This window comes from Humulus lupulus, chromosome 2, assembly GCF_963169125.1.
Source record: "Humulus lupulus chromosome 2, drHumLupu1.1, whole genome shotgun sequence".
Taxonomy (NCBI): Eukaryota; Viridiplantae; Streptophyta; class Magnoliopsida; order Rosales; family Cannabaceae; genus Humulus; species Humulus lupulus.
Genome location: NC_084794.1, coordinates 291,985,513 through 291,997,431, shown reverse-complemented (window position 1 = coordinate 291,997,431; position 11,919 = coordinate 291,985,513). Strand labels below are relative to the sequence as shown.

At 33.1% G+C, this 11,919-nt stretch overlaps 1 protein-coding gene across 1 annotated transcript; it reads right to left on the bottom strand.

Annotated features, from left to right (window-relative positions):
- Positions 1 to 563: 563 nt before the first annotated feature.
- LOC133819784 (uncharacterized) lies at positions 564 to 10,392 on the bottom strand. The gene is made up of 18 exons (XM_062253121.1): positions 9,661 to 10,392; positions 8,645 to 8,755; positions 8,451 to 8,507; positions 8,234 to 8,310; positions 8,040 to 8,139; positions 7,434 to 7,504; positions 7,230 to 7,330; positions 7,044 to 7,147; positions 6,521 to 6,574; positions 6,370 to 6,425; positions 6,226 to 6,264; positions 4,813 to 4,954; positions 4,037 to 4,221; positions 3,715 to 3,782; positions 3,477 to 3,549; positions 2,613 to 2,674; positions 1,305 to 2,481; positions 564 to 1,113 (listed from the first exon to the last, which is right to left on the bottom strand). The coding sequence occupies exons 1-18, from the start codon at positions 9,739 to 9,741 to the stop codon at positions 843 to 845; spliced, it is 2,829 nt and encodes a 942-aa protein (XP_062109105.1). The 5' UTR covers positions 9,742 to 10,392; the 3' UTR covers positions 564 to 842.
- Between the last annotated feature and the right edge of the window lie 1,527 nt (positions 10,393 to 11,919).

The following is an 11,919-nucleotide window of genomic DNA, read 5'->3' as shown; positions in this document are numbered from 1 at the left end:
TCCAAAAAATAATTTATCAAAACACAGAGTTCAAACAGGTAATGAGTCAAAACACAGAGTCTAAAAAGGTATGAACCATTATATTTACTCTGGTTGTAGTGAGACATAAGACTATTGATGTGTTTAGTCGTATTGAATTTGATGAGATAGTTTGAGAATGCATTTATTTCTAGAGACAATTTTGGAGCTCAAGAGGAGAATGGACCAAATTAGAAATACCTAAAACTAATAAACTTATTAGCTGAATAACGGAGTAGTGGTCCCAAAAAACAAATGAGAGAGAGAGAGAAACAAGGGGAAAAAACGTGTGTTCTTTGAAGATCATCACCTTCAAGACCATCTCCAACAGTGGAATAATGTGCTTGTATGTTCGATTAATGATGTTTATGCAGACCTGCGTGTTGAATTAATAGCATATATATATATGCAAATTAATGAATATTATTGGAGACTTGTACGTTGGATTAATGACATTTACAAATTTTGAACGAGTGTTTTAGAACTCTCACTTTCGTTCACTTTTTTTCCTCTTTCAAATTCCTAAAACATGTCAACCTCAAGTGTCAGATACAATGCTAAGAAATTAATTAATGAATATTTATAAGAATCGTTACACAAAATTTTGTAATATGTTAAAGAGAGACTAATCTATATAACATGCAAGTGAAATTAGTTGCTCCATTATCACCCAGTTTTTTTTATTGCTTCTATTTCTACACGATTTCCTCTGTAAGCCTCTCCCTCAGTTCTTACTGAGAGAGAGGGGTCAAAGGAAAGTGAAAAATGACTATATAAGCATTAAAAAAATTCTTTACAACATGATGAACTTACATGTTACAAATTTAGCAGGAACAATTGAAAACTGAATTCCCAAAGCATTTCGGTTTTGTCGTGATCTTTCGAACTCCATTTTCGCCATGAGTGTGGGATGTTCTTAAGCCATTAGTAGGAGATAAGTGGATTCTGTCCATTACATTGATCTTAGGGGCCTCAAGAATCGCCTTAGGCATAGATAAGGCCCACTGCATTCCCCATATAGACAAAGGCCTCATATATATAAGTGATCGGAAGTGACCATCGGTAGTCCATCCCTCTGGGGTCTGAAACCAGTACCTGTAAAAGTCAGAAAACAAGATTTCAAGTCAGTCAGATGAACATATGTTAGCTAAAAGAAAAGGCATTTAACTCTCAATTCTAAACAAGCCACAAAAGCCCTAGAATCAAATGACCCTTCTAATCTGTTTTCTTACTCTTTTCAACTTAAAATATCAGCAATCCTTTAATTACTCGAGTGCAGTACTTACCCATAACCATCTTCCGACCAACCTGCTGTAAAAATGCCTTCAGCAGTAGTGAATGCTTGTTCTTCCATTCCCGCGAGAATCATTGTAGCTGCCACACCATAGGTGACACCGGTCCATATTTCACGCGACTGCATACAGGTCTCATCGACCTTCCCATTGGGATGCATACCATTCACAGCACCCATTCTGCCTCCTTTGACTTTCATCACATTGAAATCATAAATCTTTTGAAGTGCGCTTTTGATTTTAAAATCATCAAATAGTGAAGGCAAACCCGAGGATGCAGTGTACCACTGCCCGGCCAGTTGATCTGCCTGTATAGACTTACTGTTATTACTTGACCCACTGTCATAATTAAAATAAGAACCATTCCATAACATCGATTCAAATACTGGTTTAGCCTTCAAATACTTGGTTTTGCACCATTCAGCAAAATCTTTGTCACCTAGTTGAAGGGCCATGGCAGCTGCAGCTTGGAGTGCCGCTAGCCACAAGCAGCCACAATAAGCACTCACACCATGTACGGTCCAGGCATCATAGGTTTGATCTGGAAAACCATCATTTTCAATTAGACCATCATTATCTCGATCGAACTGTTCCATGTATTCCATTGCAGCACGAACAGAAGGCCATACATCAACTCCAAAAGCCATATCCCCTGTTGCAGCAAAGTCTCTATACACCTGAAGCACAAACTTCGGGTTCAGATCTTTCCATTTACTTGTATCATGAATGTTATATGCATTCATTTCGCTCCAAGGATCATGTGTTCCCAAATCATGAGGTACAGCACCTCTAACTTTACGAATCCCCCAATTTCCCTCCGCCAGAAACTTTACTTTTCTTCCATCCTCAGATAAGATAGCTTTTGCAAAATCCTTTTGTATACTGAGTTCAATTTTGGGGAACAACTCAAGAAGGGCAAATGATGCGTAGAAGTGCACATCATATGTGCACCACATGATATATTCCACACCTTCCAAATACAAAAACCTACCAACATCTTCGTCATAATCGTGGCATGAATATTCTTTACTATCGCTTTCCAAACCAAAATTAGCAGCAGTACTATAACAACTAGTAGTTGATGCATGCTTATTAACTGCTCTGCAGTCTGTTGCTTCAACGTTTGTTAACTGTTGCTGATTATTTCTTACGTTAGCTGACAAGGAAGAATCTGTACAAGATCAGAAAGTGATAGTTAATGCCGCTTGTTAACAGAATAATAAAAGCATATGATAATATAGCACTAAAACAAATAAGAAACCAGAATACTAAAAGTACGAAGTCAGGATTGCAAGAGAATACCAATCCAAACTGTTCCACCAGCAACCAAGAAGTAGAGCTCATTAAATAATGTAAACTTGTACCTGCAGCCATCAAATGGAAGTTTACACAATGATTTTGATAGGAAACAATTTAGAACAAAAACATCATTGAAGGAAAGATGAGTACAGAGACCCAGAACTCTAGTACAAGCCCCGGATCACTAGATCAGTGAAATAACTTGCTCTAGTGTATAAGCGACTTAAAAACAGAAACTGAATTGGTATTTGAGACATGTAATATAATATAGATGGATATAAATGTAAATTTAGGTGTCAGGACTCAGCTGATCCAATAAAATAAAGGGAAGAAATGGCTTATATGGAGTTTAAACATTAAAATGTATGAAAATACAAGACTCTAATAGAATGATGTATCTGAACCCCATAAGTTTGCAAGAGCTTAATGCAGAGGACTTCTGAAATTGTAAATCCTGGAAGGACGCAGATATATGTGTTGCTTAGTTCTACATGCAAATAAACAACAAGTAGTAGTAAGCAGATGCCTTATAAAAGTGCTCCCATCAAACACGATATGAAAATGGCAACTTAATGCTGAAATAGATGGGCCCTTCAAACTAATTCAATAAAATGCAGCAGAAAATATCAGGGGCCTACAGATTTCTATATATTGGTAAGAATACAAGGATCAGTCTCATCAGGCAAGATTTTCCAGTTTCCATTACCACATAAATGTCTCAGTGCACTTGGAATTGTGAAACACGTACAAATGTAAAAGAGCAACATTAAACTTTTAAGGTTTCTTAAGTAATGTTGCTCTACACGAACAAGCTAGCTAATTGTTTTTAAGAAAGTTATAATAGGATAATCATAAATAACTATTTACCATTCTGGAAGCCTGTCATCATTAAGAATGGGACTTTGCCATTTCTCAATATCTTCTTCCCACCGTTTATAATCTGTTCAAATTTTAAGATAAAGCCAGCTCAGAATTTAGTTTAAGGAAACTTAAGCATGTAGCTACTGTAAAACCTTTCTTTTTTTTTTTCCTTTTTTTTTTTGAGGATATAATTTATCAAAGAAAATCATTCAGTAGTATCAGATGCATTAACAGAGATACATACTTGTTAGAGAATCATGTGCCAACTCTTTAGCTGCTAGTTCAGAGGTACCATAGAACTTTGTGTACCTCCTGCAGAAGATAACAGACACCAAGACACGTGTAAAAGATAGTTCACGCAACTTTTCATTCTAAATAATGATCAAGTAAAACAATATGCCCACATTTATTATGCAGTTATACTTCTGTAATTATCATTCTATCACTTGCAAAAGGCAGAAAAATATGACTAAGCACAATACAGCTGACAAGCAGTGTGCATCTTTTCTGCATGCCTGACACAAAACAAAGCTATATGATTGAAATGTGAAATACAATAGATTTACCTATGATATGAACTTCCTTTTGAAAACTTAATTTTCGGAGATGACCATGCTAAAGAAAATGCAACAGTACATTTCCCATGAGGCTCCACCCATGCAGAAGCTGAAACTGCTGCACAGAGTGTCTCTCCAGGTGCTGAAGGCATGCATGGCCCGGAATTAAAATTCTCCTGAGGAAATTGTCCTTCCTATAGCAGAAATGCATGAGTTAAACTTAACCCAGCATAGTTGGATATCAAGAACTTTAAAATGGAAATAATGAAAATCGAACCAGGTAGAGTTACATTCAATAAACGTTGATTAAATGACAAATTAGAAATTAGTAGGTGATTCCAACTAAGACACAACCTAAGCTAATGCAAATCCAGTAAGGTCTTTCAAAAACCAAGGAAAGTTTCTTTAAGTTTTAAAGAATATTTAATATTTTATCCATTTTCTATGCTCCAAAGACATTGTAGCTCCCCAAAAGCTGCCAATTCCTCCCTTTATGCTTTACTCTGTCTTAGGAGTTAACTGGAGGGATTCATATTTTCTCTAGATAGAAACCTCAGCCTAAATGAAAGGCTGATTTTGTATGAGAATCAAATAGATTTCCTATTTAATCCTCATTCGAATAAAAAAAATAATAATTAAATACAGTTAAGCCTTTGTCTTTTGTGATTTGAAAGAATATTATTCAAAAAATAACCAAAACAAGGATTTTACATTTCTTTTTCTACTGTCTACAGATAAAAGTGAAACCTATTTCAAACAGTCCCTATATAGAAACATATAACTACCTTAACCATCTTAGTCCACATTTCTTTTGCAGTAGTATGACTTCCTTCAGACAATCCAAAACATGGCAAAACTGTCACATTTACATTTTGAGTTTCGCATGCAGCTATTGCAAAAGTTACAGGAGGGTTCCCTTTTGCAGTCCTGCACCAAATATATAATATGTAGAAAATTATAAATCCAGTCACAGTTTCTCAACTTCTAATACCGAGAGCAATGAAGCATTAAAGAACTTGAAACAAAATCCCAAGAAGAATAAGTATTGTTTTAGAATAACCAAACAGAAAGATACAAAGGTCACAGCATCAATAAATTATGTGTGGGTGATGCCTATACTCCCAATAAACACAAATGTAACATCTAGCAGTAAATAACACGAGTCTAATCACGGAAAACAGAAATCAGAAGTACTTGGCAAAAAAGGCATGAATGGCCAAGTAAAGTCATATCTCAACCTTTTTCTAGAGATTTTCTAGTCAGAAGCTATCTCCTTTAACATCTATTTTTTTTTAAAAAAACCTGAGAGCCATAGATAGTTTTCCAAACCATGAAATAGTCTTAGGAAGGGTACAATAATTAAATTTAGAGCACCATAACACCAGCTGCGGAAATTATTGTTAACTGGACATTTTTTTCCTTTGAAAAAGAGACTAATGAAAAAATATTATTTTGTCAGTTAGGGACAAGTGAAGACAGCCATCTAATAGCAACACTGAAATAACTAAAGAACCATATTTTGCTCTCAGAACTGCAATATGAGTTATGCTAAATACACCAGAGCATACATTTAGTTCAAATATTGTTAGATATTAAATGTTTCATGACAGCCATATATGTGATAATCAGGAAAACTCCACTTTGAACTTTGTCACAGTTGTCTCAAACAAAATGAAGAAAAATTTATATAAGTTTCATGCAAGCCAATACCTGAAATCAAGCATTTCAACATCTAGGTGTAGACGGCTTAATTTTAACCAAGTGCTAATTTTAAAGTCCACTGAGTGCTAATTTGCTGCCGTGTTCTTTAAACATAAACTAAATACATCTAAATAATGAATTTGTCATTGATATAATAATGGCAACTGGCAGGTTCATGCAGAAATATCCTGCTTCATTGTGTTTATCCTCCTTTCTCTATGTTGGGGGTTTATTATGTGTTATTTTGCAGTTTTCTATTTTAGTTTTGTCTTGTTATTGTATTGCTAGAGATGTGTTACCAAGGTTTTCCTTCGCCATAGAGGGTTTTTAATAAACTTGGGAAGAAGTCACTCATAAACATGTGACCTTTGTCTTTTTTTTGTTTTGAAAAAGAGGAGGTGGTACTCTTTAAGATTTCCTAACCAATTTTTTCATTGGGTCCGAGAGAAATACGCAAACCAACCATCAAAAATAGCTAGTAAGGTTTGATGACTTGCTTGTGATGTAGAAGAACTCCAGAGACTCCATCTTTGCCGCTAATAAAAAAAAAGAAATAAATTAAAAGGAAAAAGACAACAATAGCTTCAATAATATACATTCTAAAATCCACAGGAGGTCAAGAATAAGCAAAAATTACTCACATAAATGGTTCGTTCACATGATCTCCAGACATATGTGAGAACCCCCCAATTGAGTTCTAGACACAAGTCACGATTGATATTTAACGATCTTGCAATGGTTAAATTTCTAGGAGTAATTATACACAATTATGTTAGAAAAAGAGATGCTTACCGCCCATGTAAAAAGAAGGCTGACTTTTGCCCTTTCCTTTCCTGTGTTCACCAACTGAAAACAGACAAAGTCTACTAAGTAACTTTATAACAACAATATCAAATTTGTAAATTTATGACTACAATGTCATATTCTAGATCAAGCTGAAATATTCACATACAGTTTATTTAAGTTACACTTATACAGAATTTAAAAATTAATAACAAAATCAATTCACACGGGAGAAAATACAAGGAATGATATTCAACATATAATCACACCGAACAACATACATGAGCAGGGGAATTAATTTCAATAATAAAGAAGGGCAGGACGAAGCATCGTCTATTTAAAAACTGTAATAAAGGACTCATTTAACAATATACCCAAGTAGTAACCTGATACTCGCTTCTCTACTCATGCTTGACATAAACAACTCAGCAGAAATTTTAAGCGACTTACTGATTGTTCAACATAGCAAAACAGTTTTCTGAAAGCGTTTATGTCATTTAGTTGTCTTTAAGAATATGTTGATTGAACATACCGTATAAACAAAAACAGAAGTAGGAAGACTGCTATCTTTATAATTATGTGGTATGAATGGAGATATTTGCCGACAAGAAATTTTCAGTTCTGGATCCGGTTCACCTAAAATACAAGCCAACATAATTTACAAAAAGGATTCGAGGGAAAAGAACTTCTGTGAAAATAGAAAAAAATATGTTAATACCATCATATATCGTCCATGCCCTTGGGAATAGAGCATGATATGTGGAATGCTGGCCATTAAGATTCCAGTCCCACGAAGATATACCCTGATCACCCACTTTCCTGTAAAAACAGCAAAAGCACACAAGAGCCATTTTATCAGTTGGAATAAGAATGTATATCCTTCAATCTTCTTTTACTGGAGATGAAAGATGATGAATTCTACCCTATTCCTTCATGTTGACCTGGAGCCAAAACGGATGAGTAATTTTTATGTCCGTCTCTTGATATGAAAATCTGTAGCACAGCATAAATAAAGTAAATCGTGAAAACAGAATAAAGATTAAATTTAATAGGCCAACAATTATGTGCTGCTTATGAAAAGATAACAAATGCAATTGTTCAAAGTATTTAAGTACAAGCAAAGAATTAAGATATTCTTTAATAAAGAAAGACTTATAAGACCATCATTTTAGGCGCCATTGTTGCACCCATTAATCTGTGAACCTATCTCAGCTACATATTACAACTTCCATTTAGAACACTCATAGTAAATATTTAAGTTCTTTCTAAAGAAAAGTAGTAATGTTAGCAAAGAATACATCTACGTTCAACTTCAGCAACAATATATGGTCTGATACAAAATTTACACTTAAAATAATTAAATCAAGTGGAATTCCATCAACTCCACAGTGCTCATGTTACTTTCACATAAAAAGCAGCATTCACCCACTACCTCACAATAATATCGTACTGGATATTGCTGAAATTTTTATTTCTTAAAAAATAAAAAATAAAGAAAACCGAGCATAGATGAAGAGAAGATCTTTACAGAAAATTGATTGGCCATGACAGGAGAACCTTCACATATACCAGGAACAATTTGAAATTGCCTGAATTCACCTCTAAAACCTCTAGATATGCTGCCACTTCTGTATGAGAGATAAACAAACAAGCACATCAGTTTGATCAAATAAAAAAGAACAAAGTTGAAAATTTGTAGCAACAAGCTTGTACACCACAGACCCCATGCCTCCAAGTGGAACACCTTGAGATGCAGATGGCTTGCAACTTTCACGAGTGAAAGGATCAATTGGAGCTTTCTGCAAAGATACACAATTAGGCAATTAACTTTCAAACTCCTATGCATAAAGATTATTTCATCCAAGTGTTAATACTCACAACACCGTACAACATATCATTACTAAGGTAAAATAAAATAAATGAAGGAATGAAAATTTACCCTTCCATGAGAGGCTTCTTCTCTCACATATGACCATAGCCGTATACCTAGTCGAACCTAAAATCAACGTCCATACACAAGTTAGAAGTTGAGCAAGACAAAAATCAACAAGCGAGCAAGAAAACTAAGAGAATCTACCGATACAAGCTATCATACAAAACAATGAGCACGTGTTGAGGAAAGACATTACTTACCATTTTTATTGCTTCTGTAAACGTGACACTAAATTCTTTGAGAATATTTGCATGGCTGTTTAACCTCCTCCTCCAGGCTTGTTCTGGTGGGGCTGCACTATCAAAATCAAACTGCATAGAGTATTAAAACATACATGTGTCAATTTAGTAGAGCTAACCACCATGTTTTTCACAAAATAAATAGCTATAAGAATTTTAGATGATTCAAATGCAGTTGGGAAGATTGATTATTGGAATTATCTTCAATCCACAAAAGACATGTAACAGAGTAATTGAGAACCCAATTTAATTTCCTTCCTAGCCATATTGCAACTAAAAGGAGCAATGTACAATTCAATACCCAACTAAAATTACTAGTGTCAAATAATGAGGTTTTAGTCAATTTCAGAAACCAAATAATCTTCGCTTTGTAAGAATACGCTCCAAGTTGTGAAACATTGTCTATAATTCCAAAATGAAAACGATACAGTTCTATAATTCTTAATGATCTGCAGCAATGGATTTTTTAATGTTATACTACATTCATCAAAACAAACCACAACTCAACTCCATTGAACCAAAATCAGTGCTCATTCCTCTCAAAGCTAAAACAAGTTTGAAGGCATGAAGAACCAAGCGCAAATTCATGGTCGCCACTAACAATTGTGGGTACCCATCAAAATAATACTAGTAAGTACAAAATTGAGTTGAGTTCAAGCAGTCAAACAAATAGACAAGCAAATTCGTTTGACTTAATTTGACTATCCTCGCAAACAAACAAACAAGAAGAAAAATTAATTTCCTTCGATTATTCTAAGCATGGCAACTGCATGTGAATAGATTATTCTCTGTTTAAGCGAGTCAATAATAGCATTATTTTTCCTTCTCCAAACCAAACTTCAGAATTCTTCAATTTTCACAGATTTTCTCGGCAACCAAAAACAGAACTTTATGAAAAAACACCTGAAATATGAGTGTATGTCTGTATAATATATAAACATAATAAATATAGAGGGAGAAATGGAAAGAGAGCTGACCAACTGCAAGGCTGTCCTGCTAATGTACTCCTCAGGCGGCCATGAATTCTTTCTACAGTGAAACAAATTACCACTAACCATATCTACTACTGCCGATTCTCTCAATACAGACAAACCGAATACACCCGCTCCAAATAGGCAAAATCCAAATCAAAACCTCGAGATCAACCAAGATTCTCAGTCTACGAAAAATACATAAATAAATAAAATAACCTCTTCAATTATTTAAAAAAACCGTATAAAGTATCAAACGGTTGCCTCCTCTCAAAGCAAAAAATTTCTTGGCATCCAAACAACACCCATCACCAACCAAACCAAGTGTACATCCAAAGCCAAAGCAAGTGGTTTAACTTGCTCCGAAATATCTTCAAAAGCATCAACCATGCATGCACCTCTACCAAAAATATAGCCGAAACCGATCGAAGGAATCGAATCGAATCGAATTGCACAACACCTGGGTACGTACTTTATCTTTACGCACAACAGAAATCGACAACGAGCAAAAAGCCGAAACAATCAAGAGAAAGTGATTTCAAACTGAGATTGATTTGATTCGATTGATGCAATTGGTTGAAATTTCAAAGGTAAGAGGAAGAGAGGAGGTGCAATGGCGTGGCGAGCAGAGGAATGGGCGCCTGTAACTTCAAATTGCTTGCAGCTCCGTCTCCGAAATCGCCAGGTGGAAGAAGAGAGAAATGCCTCCTTTTCTCTTTTTCTTTTCTCTCTCTAGAAAAAGATAAACAAATAACACTAAAGAAAAGTAACACTTAACGTCCGTGCTCGTGGCGCGTTCGCGTGAGCGCGTTGGTTTACCTTTCGATTTTTTTATTATTTTTTAAGGATTTCGAATTTGATTTTGATGTCGGTTTTTTTTTTCTTATTTTTTACAAAACGAAATTATGCGTATATTTGGACTAATATAACTAACTGTTGCTGATAAGTACTTTTTTTTATTTATTTGATGAGTAATCGGTGAAAATGTTTTTTTTTATTATTTAGGATGGTTTATATTTGTTTGTAGACGGTATTTTTTCTCATTATTTGTTTGGATATTGTGTTTTGACAAATTATATTTTGGACTCTATGTTTTGTAAAATGGTTAAAATAGAACCTTAAACCCGATTTTGGTCAATGTTTTCTCAACTAAAATCAAAAATAATTTACCAAACTAACAATTCAAAACAAAAATAAAATCATTCTGCTTAAAAATGGTGTTGTTATATTTAATTTTTTCTTCATTAAAATTGAATTTATGGTTCTATTTTAACAATTTTACTAAACGTAGGGTCTAAAAAAATAATTTGTAAAAACACAGGATCCAAATAGGTAATAAGAAAAAACACAAGGTCCAAAAATAAATAAACCCTATTTAGAATTCTAATTTAGATTTGATAATTTTTTATAAAATATTCTTTATCTACAAATTTCATAATGCCCTTTAAAAAAATTTGAACAGTCAATTGAATTGTTGAAGATTATTTTACAAAATAATTATCAAAATTAGACGATAATATAAAATGAAATATACTCCTTCAAAAAATTATAATGCTCTTCTTCTCTCCCCAATTAATATTATATATTTTTAAATGTTCAGGGTCTTTTATTAAAAGACTTTCATTAATTGACAAAACAAATATGTAATTGGTATATTAGTTGTGAAAATATTTTTTTTAATTATATCAAATAAAAAATTTAATATGCAAAAAAAATTTTTTTGAATAGATGAAAAAAAATCTTTTACGGGAATACGAATATTGTTATTTTGATTTATCTGTTATTACACTTGATTAGCAAAACTAACAGATAAATCAAAACAATAATGTTTGATATTTAAAATAAATAAAAAAATATTTATTTTGATAGTCATTTAAAAAATATTAATTATTAAAAAAATTAATGTTACTGATTTTGAAGATTTAAAAAATATATAAAATTGAAAAAAAAATACCCAATAAATATTATTATTTAAAAAAATGTAACTAATTAAAAACCTTTAATATCCTATATTCAATTCCAAAATTCATTTTAAATTCTTGAACATGAGTGAATGAGGGATTTTGCAATTTTTAATTAATCACTCCTTAGAGTTTTTTTTTTTAATTAATGAGATTTTTTATGTTTTAATTAATTAGACTTCAATTTTTATTTATTTATTTGTATGTTATTTTTTATTTTGTTTTAAATAATAAATATATATTTTTTAAATATCTAAAAATTAGAAGAAAACTTTTTGCTGGTAATATATTTTTAAATAATGAA

Bases quoted from the DNA above. Each gene is read 5' to 3' on its own strand.
- LOC133819784 (XM_062253121.1), bottom strand. From the start codon at position 9,741: ATGGTTAGTGGTAATTTGTTTCACTGTAGAAAGAATTCATGGCCGCCT. The intron at 6,265-6,369 runs GTGAGTAATTTT...TTTTTTTATTAG, and splicing joins CATGTGAACGAACCATTTAT to CGGCAAAGATGGAGTCTCTG. The intron at 4,955-6,225 runs GCAAGTCATCAA...TATTTGGTGCAG, and splicing joins GGAGTTCTTCTACATCACAA to GACTGCAAAAGGGAACCCTC.